This window comes from Prunus mume, linkage group LG5 (genome assembly GCF_029339155.1).
Source record: "Prunus mume cultivar Tortuosa linkage group LG5, ASM2933915v1, whole genome shotgun sequence".
Classification (NCBI taxonomy): Eukaryota; Viridiplantae; Streptophyta; class Magnoliopsida; order Rosales; family Rosaceae; genus Prunus; species Prunus mume.
This window is the reverse complement of record NC_142702.1, coordinates 4139411-4151497: the sequence shown is the minus strand read 5'-3', so window position 1 is coordinate 4151497 and position 12087 is coordinate 4139411. Positions and strand designations below refer to the sequence as shown.

Sequence of the window (12087 nt, the reverse complement as noted above, 5' to 3'; positions counted from 1 at the left end):
AGAATCAATATTAGGGCAATATAATCGCAATACGACAGCAATAGCATCACAATATACATGCAATACAATGGCAATATGCATATAATATGTATACAATACATAGGCAATATTAGTACAATACACATGCAATAGGACAGAAATATTAAGTCAATCTACATACAATACACACACATCCATTACAGACTACAATTTAGACATGGAAAATAAATCGCCACCGAACCCTAACAATACTATCCTGCGAAGTAAAAATTATTTCTTTCATAAAACTTGAAAATTCAATTGTTATTACATAGTCAACCAATCTTTGCTCTATTACATACATACTTCCTACCTATAATTATAAATAATGGAGAGCTCACAAATTCTACTAATTTGATCTTAACTTCATCAATTTTTCTTCGTTGTATGAGTTAGCTCTACCTTCTTGCACTTTTTCCAAGCTGTTCTATTCTCCTCCCGTGTAGCAATATCAGCAACAACAGGTTATCTACAGCAAAAAGAAAGAGAGAACCATTAAACAAAAAGAAAAATTCATGAGAGACAGAGAGAGATAGAGCAGCTGAAAGTTAATATTGAAGATAAAGTCAAGAATTAAAAATAGAAGAATAAAAAAATACATGGAAACTTCAACCATGCTGATATACTAAAAGAAACTTATCCACCAGACCTGTACCAAACAAAGAATAATTATTTACAAAAATATTTACACTAAACTCTTCTCTATTGTCTACCATACACATATTTAAGCTAAACATGCATATAAAATCACTAACCTGCACTACAAGTGTGCATCTTAGATCGGCTAACAGATTCCGTGTATGGATGGCCAATGGTGAAACGAAAATATAGGACCCGCATACTATCAGATTCATTGAGGGAGAGAATTACGTTCCTTTTGAATATGAATCGATGTGCAACTCCAACTATCATTTCAAAGGTCAACATCAATTCATGCTAATATAAGGATGGATAACAATTGTCGTGTCCATGAGATTTGAATTCAGGATTACTTTCAATGAAGTGGAGACTCTGTTATTAGACCAAATGGCCATTGACATACGATATAATAGCAATATTAGGCCAATATATGTACACTATAGAGGCAATATTAGAGCAATATAACCACAATACAATAGCAATAGTATTACAATATCAACCTATAAAAATATAATTATTGTCCACTTATTGCTGATTTTTGACATGTTCAGAAATTTTGTTCTCTCTTAGCTCACTCAGCTCTCTCTTTGGCACATCTCTCTTTCTCTTTGGTATCTGTCTATCGCAGCTCTATGTCTCTCTTAGAGAAGCTAAATAAGATCATAGCAAAATAAAAGGCTACAAAATCAAGTGAACCTATAGCTAGGGAGCCCTGTAAGGTCCTGTGAAAAGCGTAGTTGCAAAAGAAGGAACATAATCCCTCCTGTGGGAGCCAGATTAGTCCACCCTGTAATCAGCCAAACAATATGACTGTTTATCATAGATGAGTTTTCTAGTAGTAATCAATTTTACTCACAGTATGGATAAGTACTATATACTTATTTCACCAGTAATAAACTTTTAACACTTTACTTTGCTTCCCTCTACCTCTCCCTAAAATTTTGAGCAATGGGCTAGGCAACTCGGAAATATTATCTAAATCTATTAAGTAGCCTAGGATGCACAAGAAACAATAAGCAACAACAGTTTTGCAGTTTATTTGAAGGTGATTTCGTTAATAAGGACAGAATAGTACCCTAAATGCAGGGTGATGTCAGAATCTCCATTCTCAAATGCAAAATTGCTGACCAAATCTGGGTTTGTGACACCATGGTTTACAAGGGATTTCTCTTTTTCCACCGGATAATATTCCAGATAGGATGGGACTGCATGGTCAGTTTGTGGAAATAAACACCGAAGCTCCTCATCCTACAATATAAGTATAGGCCATAACAGATACATTACATAATATACAAATCACTCACAGGGAAGTAAATGTCAGAAACTGATCAAATTTTCATTAGCAAGAAGAATGTTGTTTACCTGTCTGCACAACATTTCATTCTCAAGTATAGCACGTTGTTCCTGGAGGAAACAAATAGCTTCAAATTAAATACCGGGTAAAATTGTCCGTTTTGTTGATAATAAATAAATAAACTTAGTCTTTTCTATACATACCAGTGTAGATGCAAGGTCATTGTGCAACTTATACCATAAAGCCAAGCTTTTAAAAACCAGAACATAAGTATATAAGGAAAAACTTTACATTATAGATTAGTCACTTTCTTCCTTTTCCTGTCACTTTTCATTGTCATATCCCTTCCTCTTTTTATTTTTTCTTTTCTTTTCCTCTAAATCATTGTGATTATCCATACTTCAAAGTAAAAGTAGCTTAATCGAAACAAAATAGTATCTTTAGTAAACTTCAAGAAAAACTGCAGCTTTCATATGTTTGGAGAAATGAATTTTCTGTGACCCTCCAAGTTGCATAAATTAACCACTCACAATACAGTACATACTTAGTTGCTCAGCTGATACATGACCACTCATAATTGAAATTCCTCCCAACACCACTGCAATAATCTGTAGATGTGATTTGACAAAGTGGAGTCAAATAATAGATTTTCATTTAAATGTAATAACTTGAGACATTTTCCTTTCTCACTTCAGAAAACCAACAACTTAAGCCCAATACCTTATGATAGTTAACTAAAAAAGAGCCAAACCTGCGTTGAACGATAAAGAGTACTGAAACTCACACACCAGAATCCATAAGCCACACTCTCTCGAATGTTTACAAAAGCAACTTTGACTAGCCATTGCTTGAACCTAATATCACATAAGATGCATGCTTTAGGTGTCAGAATTCTCAGATTTTCTTGTGCTATGTTTATTAGAAAGACGGCAGTAAAAAGAAAATGCCTAACAGGAAATTAATAGTAAAATATACACCTTCCAAATTCTTTTCTTTCAGTTCCATAAACCCGGACAGTTCTCATCAAGGAAAATGTTTCTTGCGCAGCCTACATTCAAATAGGAAAGTGATCAATCCAAAGAAGATTAACATAAATTTTGGAGCATTTTGGATCTATAGTCTGTCTATACTTCATTGGCACCAGCAGTGAAGTCTTGGACTAACTTTGCAGCTTTCTTTTGGTACCTATATATTGTTATAAAATATAAAATAATCAAATATATCACTTCTTCATTTATTGTTATAGCAGAACTTTGCGGTATAAATAACCTCAAGCTTCGAAAAATCCAAATCAGATATAAAGTAGAAAGAAGGTAAAGAAGATTACTATCCATAAAGAAGAAAAATCATAGATAACACACAGCAGATAAACAATGTTGATAATGCGAGAGGCCGAGATAATATCACAAATTGATCGTGCACCTATCCACGAATATAGAAAAGCATAACTTAGACTAGACTATTAAAAAATCAAATGCACATTTGGGGAGGGGAAGGGTAAGAACCACAACCTGAAGAACATTGCGTAAGATCAAACTAATATCATTCGCAATAACAAGAGATAATCGTTGACAATCGCCCCAAGTGCCTTGTCAAATCACCAAGCTTCTTCTCTGTCGAAAAAGGATATATCCTACATCAAAGATTACACCAAAATAGAGTACAAAATTGAATAAAATCGGAGATCAAGCAAGTCAACATTGCTTTAAATAAATTTGTTGACAATTGGCACACCCAATTGTTGCAATTACTAAATGAAACACAAACTTGGAAAAGAAGAACTGAGTAAAGAGTTTCCCTGAGATGCTTCATCTGCATTATGATGTTTCGAGCAGCAGATGATGTATAAAGAAATTAGATAACAATCCCGGAAATAAAAAAAATAGATAAAACCATGCTTTCAAACAGAGAAAGCACAAATGCACAAATCTTCTGGGCACAAACTTTCAACAAAGTCACAATCTTTTGCATTTGATTTCTGTGAACAGTGCCTTTTCCATTTACGAACTTTCAACAAAGTCACAATCTTCTGGGCACAAAACAAATCCTAACCAATTTCAAAGCAACCTCTAAACCCTAAAACCCTAAAACCCTAAAACCCTAAACCAATTTGGAAGAAACCCCTAAACCAATTTCATACAAATCTATACACTATAAACTAAATTCACAAAAACCCCAAATTTCTAAGAAAAGGAATGTGAACAGTACCTCGTGGATGTGAACTATGGAGTTAAGCTTGGATGGCTTAGGGAGTGGCTAAGCTTTTATTTTTCTGGGTTGGACTTGTAAGACTAGATAACCCTAGATAGGGGATAAAGATTGAGTTTTTTTGTTGAGAAATTGACACAGGGATGGATTTCGCGAGAGTGGGAGAAACAGCAGTGGTGGTGGTCATGGGCGGCGGTGGAGAGATAAAGCGCTTAGAGAGGAAGAGAGAACGCAGACAGCCACTGTTGAGGGAGAAAGATGATTGTCGTTGAGCAGAGAGAGGTACGAGGGAGAGAGACGGTCGAAGAGATAGAGCGAGTTAGAGAGAGAGCAATTTCTGAAAAACTGATATAGGTCCAATAAGTGGACAATAATTTTATATTTATAGGTTGTAGTTGTACAAAAATTAGAAAGGGATGATATTTTTAGTTAAAATTAGCAAATGGGTGGCATTGGAGGTCATTTGTTTTTTTTTATATATTTCTTATGCTGCTAATTTACCTTTTAAATTGAAGAATTTGGCCTAATTTTTAACAGAAAAATGAATGGAGTTTGAAATTTTTAATGGTAGGAGGTAAATTGGCTATTTTCCTATAGTTCATATCCTTAGTTTTTTAGAAAAAAAGAAAAGAAGAAAGTATTGGGGGTCAATTCTCATAGGGGAAAATGACTTTACCCTATTAAATTTTAAAATATATTTTTTGGAAGCTACAATATTAAATTTTATAACTTTCTATATAGTTCATGGGGAAAGCATTGGGTTTGGTCACAAATGGTGCATGAGGTTCAAGAAATTATCATTTTCATCGGCTGCTCCTTGATCTCTAATGTTGGTTTTTGTTGGGCTAAGGTTGGCGGTGGAAGCAGCAAGAGAGGGCTCGAATCTTGGGTGCAGATGGTAGATTTAGGGGCAGAGAGAGACATAGACAGAGGGATGGGGATTGGGTAGCTGGGGATTGGCTTTTTGAGTTCTAATTTACGGATTTTTTTAGGATGATTGATTGGGCTAGTGGAGAGAAACGAGATTAGGGACCTCGACTCGGAGGGTCTCTTTGGTTTCTATGGATCCCATCTCAGTTTCACGGCTGGTTTTGCTTATTATCTCTGCTAATTTAAGTTTTTCAGGAAATGTGATTGAAGAAGAAGAATAGTAAGAGGTTGTTGGGTTTGTTTGGTTTAATATAGTTTTTTGGTTTTTCTGGGTTTGATTAATTGAAGTAGAAAGAAAAGATGTTGGATAATTCGTTTCTTTAAATTTTTTGTTTGATGTCTGGGTTTTCTGCCTTGATAATTTAAAATAAGTATAAGTGCCAAAGTGAAAATAAAGGAAAATATAAGGACCAAAGTGAAATTATGGATAAGTCTGAAGACTGAAATGTATTCGAAAAAGTATAGGGGCCAGAGTGAAAATAAAGGAAAGTATAAGGACAAAAGTGAAATTATTGACAAGTGTGAGGACTAAAGAGTAATTAAAGCTAGTTATAACAACTAAATTGCAAATAAGGATTTTTAGTAACATTTTTGAAATGTTGGACTAGGATTCAGTTGCCCAAGCAAGAACAATTTGAGTTCAAAGATGCAGAATGCAAGTGAGGCATCAACATTGGATTTCAGGTAGGAGGACTCATTCTCGGACTTGTATTTTTGTGTATGTATGACATAGTATATAATTGTTGTGTGCGAAAATTGCAATGTTTGTGATTGCCTAATTAACACTTTAGTTTTTCTTTATTTTCTTTACTATTTTTTTTTTTTGGTTGGGTGAGCAAAACACAAGTGCCTTTACACCTTAGTAGGAAAACTCTTGTTCGTAACTTTTGTAATATTCTTTATTTATTTTGGGGATTAAGGGCCTGTTTGTTTACTTTCTCCGGTTCCATTGCTTTTCTTCTTTTGCTTGTTCAATTTCTCTCATTTTACAACATAAATATATATACATCGATCTTTATTTCTGGCTTTATTTCTCCAGTCTTCGTAGGTAGTTGTTGTATGGCTTTAGTGGAGTACTGAGCATTCGGATTGCGGATAGTGCTAATTTGTTGCTAACTCTAGGTTTGTTTTTCTTAGACATTTTAAATTTCAATTACCGACTACCTCTTGGCACACGCTTAAGCGCTGGCGATTGACTTTTGTTTTTTTGTTTTTTGTTTTGTTTTGTTTTTTTTACTATGCGGGAGAAATCAAATAGTGCTCCTTTGACATTGATTATTGGCTTAATTATGGATATGCCCTCTGTGTTTTCAAAGTAGTCCCAGATTACCACATGTTCTTTGAAATGTCTCAATATACCACATACACTTTCATTAAGCGTCTTATGTAAGCAATTCCGTTAGATTTGAGAGAAGTTCTGTTACTTGATGTGGCCCTCACTTATTTTCAAGCTCTTAACAAGGGAGAGGAAGGGTTAGTTAGGTTGAGAAAATAGGGAATTTGGGAGAAAAGGGGGAATTTGGGAGAAGAAGGTTACGGTTTAGGAATCTATGAGGTGGAGGTTCAAATTTGGGAGCATCTAGAGGTTCACATAAGTAGGGATTTGGGAGAAAATAGGGAATTTGATTTGGGGATTTCAGATTTGGGAGAAAATGGGGAAGGAATAGGGAATTTGTTTCTATGTCTTCTTCAATTCAGTCAGTGTGAACCCTATTCCTTCTCCCAAATCTGAAATCCCCAAATCAAATTCCCCATTTTCGACCAAATCCCTCATTTTCTCCCAAATATGAACCTCCAGATTCCCAAATTTGAAATTCCCTCAACCTTGAACCATTCTCCCAAATCCCCCATTTTCTCAACCTGACTAACACTTCCTCTCCCTTGTTAAGAGATTGAAAATAAGTGGGGGCCACATCAACTAATAAAACTTCCCTCAAATATGACGGAATAGCTAACATGAGACACTTATTGAATGTATAGGTGGTATATTATGACATTTCAAAGAATAGGTGGTAATCTGAGACTATTTTGAAAGCATAGGGGGCATATTCATAAATAAGCCTTGATTATTTTGATAAAAATCACTTTCTTTGATAACTAAGCGTTAGAGTAAATACACATTAAAAACAAAAGAAGACATATGAAAGAAAAATTGAAATAGTGTTAACTGCTAGTTAATGGGCTTGAATTAGTTTTAATTTTTTATTATTTAAAGATTAGGTGTGTACTAATTTGCCTTTCAAATAGTTAACCAAATTTGAGGTTTTTTTATTTTTTATTTTTTATAATGTTTCACCGTTTATGGTCTGTGCCTTATATATATAGAGTTCATTTTACGATTGTACATCCATTTTATTAGATTGTTTTCTTAAATAAACTTTTAAAGGGAGGAAACTGTTGAAGTGAGCTCCATGCGAGGTATTGGGTTAGGATTAGGATATGTGTAGTGTTAAATTACCTCCAACATAACGAGAAAAATAATGATAAAAACGAGGAAGGGTGTTTTTATAGAATTTTGAATGTTTCACAAAAATAATGGGTTACTTTTAAGATAGTATCCTATTTTCAATTTTAATAGTACTCCCAGTTTTTGAAATTCTCGAACCGACACTCCAATACCTTGTCGTTGATGGACTACACAACTATCACACACAAGGCACACAAAGATAAAGCACAAACAAGTTGAAAAGTAAACACGCACACAAAGAACATAAGAATTATAGAGGTTCAGCATTATGCCAACGTATTCTTGGTGATCTCCTAGAAATTCACTAGTATGAAAGAACTCATTTGGTTACAATGAAGAACCCCCTTTGATCTCTAACAAACCCTAGCTCTCTTTTCTCTCACCCTTGGTTCAAACCGAATCTGATGCCTTAGCTTTCTCATGTTACAATAACCTAGCGATAAAGTGCCTATTTATATGTCATAGGGCTTAGTACAATTATACAAGAAATATGAAACTTAAAGGACCCCAAAACTAGGAGAAAATATGTCAAGATTCGCCTGTGCCTGGACGAAAACCTTCCTTCTGCCGCTAAGCGCCAGAGCCCAATCAATACGTCTTGGACTCGTCTTTAATCCTTCCGCATCTTTAAGTGAGCCAACATCAAACAATCTCCACATTAACGAGCCTCAAACACCTTGTGAAAATCATTGACCCTTAGAACTTCTTCAAACCTCTTGGAAACCATTCTCGTAATTGCCAAGAGCTCCATCTCAATCTTTAGCATGTAACAAGATTGAGCAAGCTCAAACAGTGTCTGAACTTCTTAGCAGTGACTTGCTTGATCAAGCAATCCAAAGCGTTCTCATTTATATGAACCTTCTCTATTGCAATGTCCGTATTGTTAACCCAATCCCTTATCTAGTGGTACCATACATCAATATGCTTAGACCTTCTGTAAACACTTGATTCTTGACTAAGAATATAGCACTTTGACTATCACTTTGTATCACCACCAAGTCTTTAGCTATCTCAAACCCTTTAGCCAATCTTGTTAGCCATAATGCTTCCTTAGATTCCTCTGTTAGCATCATATAATCCATTTTGATAGTAGACAAGGCAGTGACTAATTGTAGCACCGTTCTACTAATCTGTCCTCCACCACAAGTAAAAACATACCTCATAGTGTAGCAATAGGATGATCTTCCCATCCTTGAACACATAAGAGTACACATAACAATCTGATTCGCATCTTCTATACCTAATTCGCAACATATATGTATCAAAGCGCTTGTACCACTGTCTTGGAGATTGCTTGAGCCCGTACAAAGACTTTTTCAACCTATAAACCAGATTTTCTTTACTCGCTTCAAGGGACCTTTGAGATTGACTCATATAGATGTCGTCCTCTAAGTCTCCATAGAAGAACGGCATTTTCACATCCATTTGCTCCACCTCCATGTCCTATTGTGCCATTATGGAGAACAATAACCGTATAGAAGTATGCTTCACCATCGGGGAGAAGATCTCATTGTAATCAACTCCTTCCTTTTGTAAGTACCCCTTGGTCACTAGACGAGCTTTAAATCTAGTTGGCTCTTTCTCATGTATCCTTTCCTTTTTCCTAAACACCCACTTGCAGTCGATCACCTAGCGATCTTTGGGATTCGGAACCAACTCCCAAATGGAGTTTTGGTGTAGAGATTCCATCTCATCCATCATAGCACTCATCCAACTTTCCCTTTCTGAAATCTCAACTGCTTCTTGGAACGTGGTTGGATCTCCTTCACTTATGTTTAGAGCATAGTGAAGTGCGTCCGTCTCCTATCCAAACCATTGAGGAGGTTTGATGGTTCTCTTGGGCCTGGACCTAGCTACAGATGAAGGCTCCACTTGATCTTGAGCTTATTCTTCTTCTTCATCTTAAGTTTGTTGTTGTTGCCCAACTTCTTCCACCTCAGTATCAGACTCCACAAACTCATGAGCGTCTTCAATTGGTTGCATACTTGGAGGATCCCCTTACACCCTACTTGATGAAATTGTAACGGTTGTCTTTGTTCCAACAACATCCTCCTTCGCCTCCGATTTCTTGACTTTGATCATAGGCACCAAATACAACGTCTCTACTGAGTATTTTCTTTCGGTTCATTGGATCTCATAACTTGAAACCTTCCACACCGCTCTCAAAGTTGAGGAATATGCACTCAAAAGACTTTGGGTTCAACTTGGTTCTCTCATTGCTAGGTATGAGAGCATAGACATTGCATTCAAATACTTTCATATTAGTATACTGAATAGATTTATTAGACTATACCTCTTCCACCTTTGCCCAAAACGCCTCGGGCAAGCAAGCATTAATCCTTATGCACATCTCGCGCTCCATGAGAGTTCTATTTATCCTTTTTGCGACTCCATTTTGTTAGGGCATCTTCTTCACAATAAAATGCCTCTTGACACCCTCGCTCTTGCAAAACTCCATAAATTTGCTGTCTTTATATTATCCTCCATTGTCACTTCTTAGGATGTTGTTCTTCTTTGCCGTAAGGTTCTCTATTTCCACCTTGCACTCTTTGAATTTGGTGAAGACCTCGGATTTCTCTTTCATGAAATAGACCCGAACCTTCTTGGAAAAATCATCCGAGAATGTGACATAGTAATGAGCTCTACCCAATGATTTGATTGGTGCGGGCTCCCACACATTCGAGTGAATATAATCAAGTGCTCACATGCTCCTATTCTCCTTGTCTTGCTCCTTAAATATAACTTTTGACTGCTTCCCCATGATACGATACTTGTATAACTCAAGTTTACAACTATGCACTCCTTTTAGAAACTTCCATTTGTGAAACTCTTGTGTTGCTCGCTCACTCATATGCCCTAACCTCAAATGCCAAAGCTGAGTATCATCCTCTGAGTCCTTCTTGGTATATATAGCTAGTCCACCAGTCACCGTTGTACCACATAGTCGATACAAGCAGTTAGGTTGAATCTCTCCGTTCATAACCATAAGTGAACCTTTTGAGATTATGAATTTCCCTTCCTTGGCCTTGTAGGAATAGCCATTCTTGTCAAAAGTACCGAAGGAGATGATATTCTTCTTCAACTTTGGTATGTACTTAATCATACCCAATGTCCTAACTATGCCGTCATGCATCTTCACCTTGATTGTACATGCTCTTTCAACTCTATAAACCGAGCCGTCCCCCATCATAACTTCGCTCCCGTAGTCCATTTCATACGTGTCGAACCAAGATTTGTTTGAAAACATATGATATGAGCACCCGGAATCCAAAATCATATCAGAAGATGAAACCTTGGAAGAGATAGCAAGTGTATCAGTATTAATAATGCTATCAGTAAATAAAATCTCACCATCGCTATCCTCTGCAACTCTGGCTTCATCCGACTTCTTCCCTCTATTTCTCTTCTCTCTCCATGTAGAACAATTCTTCTTCCAATGATCCTTTGACCCATATTCAAAACAACCATCTTTTGCCTTGGAGTTTGATCTTCCCTATTGCTCTTCTTGCCTTTGAGCTTGCTCAATCGACCTCTCTCTCTGGACTTTACTACAAGACACCTTGAGAGACACCTCCGAAACGTTGAACCATTCTGTCATGCATTAGGATGTCTTGCATGACTTCTTCATACTTCAAGATTCGCTTCTCGAACATAAGTGTCATGCGGAAGTTTTATAAGATGGTGGTAGAGATGTCAATAACATAACAACCTTGTCTTCCTCTTCATAAACCTCATCTATCTTCTGCAAGCTAGCAATAAACCTATTAAAGACGCTCATGTTTTCATCATGCTTGCGCCCTCCTCCATCGTTAGAGAGTGAAGCTCCTCCTTCAAGAATAGCTTATTGGACAATGATTTGGCCGCAAACATCTCTCCAAGTTTCTCCCGTATTTGCTTCACAGTGTCTTCCATTGCATTACACGATACCTCGTCGGTTAGATGTTGTTCAATAGATTCTCTAGCAAGCTCATCTGAATCCTCCCAATCCACATCCTTCATGGTTACCGGCTTTTTTTCCTTGCCTGCTAAGACTTTGCTGAGACCTTACTGCTTAAGGACATGCTTCATTTTTCTTTGCAAAAGCGTGTAGTTCTCCTTGTCGGTGAACGGCTTTAACTCCACCTTCGTACTTAGTACATGTGGTGATTTTTTATCGAAACTTTCTTCCTCGTCCTTGGCCATCGTCAACACACTGCCACTCTTAAAGTTGTAAGAGCACTTGGGCATAAACTAATACTCGCCATAACTAGGCTCTAATACAACTTTTTATACGAATCACTCCAAGACCTTGTTGTTGATGGACTATGCAACTATCACATATAGGACACACAAAGATAAAGCACACATAACCTAAAAATTAAACACGCACACAAGAGTTTATATAGGTTCAGCGTTGTGCCTACGTCTTCTTAGTGATCCCCGAGAAATTCACTAGTATGAAAGAACCCTTTTGGTTACAATGAAAAACCCCTTTTGATCCCTCACAAACCCTAGCTCTCTTTTCTCTCACTCTTGGCTCAAACCCAATTTG

The 12087-nt window shown here is 36.6% G+C and overlaps 1 protein-coding gene across 6 annotated transcripts; it reads right to left on the bottom strand.

Moving 5' to 3' along the window:
• Positions 1 to 231: 231 nt before the first annotated feature.
• Positions 232 to 3533, bottom strand: LOC107881233 (ABC transporter B family member 26, chloroplastic-like). Of its 6 annotated transcripts, none has more exons than XM_089052905.1 (10): positions 3463 to 3533; positions 3082 to 3136; positions 2929 to 2999; positions 2672 to 2805; positions 2496 to 2559; positions 2020 to 2061; positions 1733 to 1905; positions 774 to 923; positions 618 to 667; positions 232 to 487 (listed from the first exon to the last, which is right to left on the bottom strand). In XM_089052905.1, exons 1-4 carry the CDS (start codon positions 3471 to 3473, stop codon positions 2682 to 2684), a joined length of 261 nt encoding a protein of 86 aa, XP_088909031.1. In that variant the 5' UTR covers positions 3474 to 3533; the 3' UTR covers positions 232 to 487; positions 618 to 667; positions 774 to 923; positions 1733 to 1905; positions 2020 to 2061; positions 2496 to 2559; positions 2672 to 2681. The 6 variants fall into 6 exon arrangements, 4 of the variants coding, with proteins under 4 accessions (XP_088909031.1, XP_088909028.1, XP_088909029.1 ...); XM_089052902.1 differs by having other exon boundaries at positions 2703 to 2805; XM_089052903.1 differs by having other exon boundaries at positions 2020 to 2559.
• Positions 3534 to 12087: the final 8554 nt, after the last annotated feature.

Excerpts from the sequence above, each read along its gene's own strand:
- LOC107881233 (XM_089052901.1), bottom strand. Across the intron at positions 2,806-2,928 it reads GAAAGAAAAGAATTTGGAAG|GTTCAAGCAATGGCTAGTCA; the intron begins GTGTATATTTTA and ends ATGTGATATTAG. Across the intron at positions 2,560-2,702 it reads CTCTTTATCGTTCAACGCAG|ATTATTGCAGTGGTGTTGGG; the intron begins GTTTGGCTCTTT and ends TCACATCTACAG.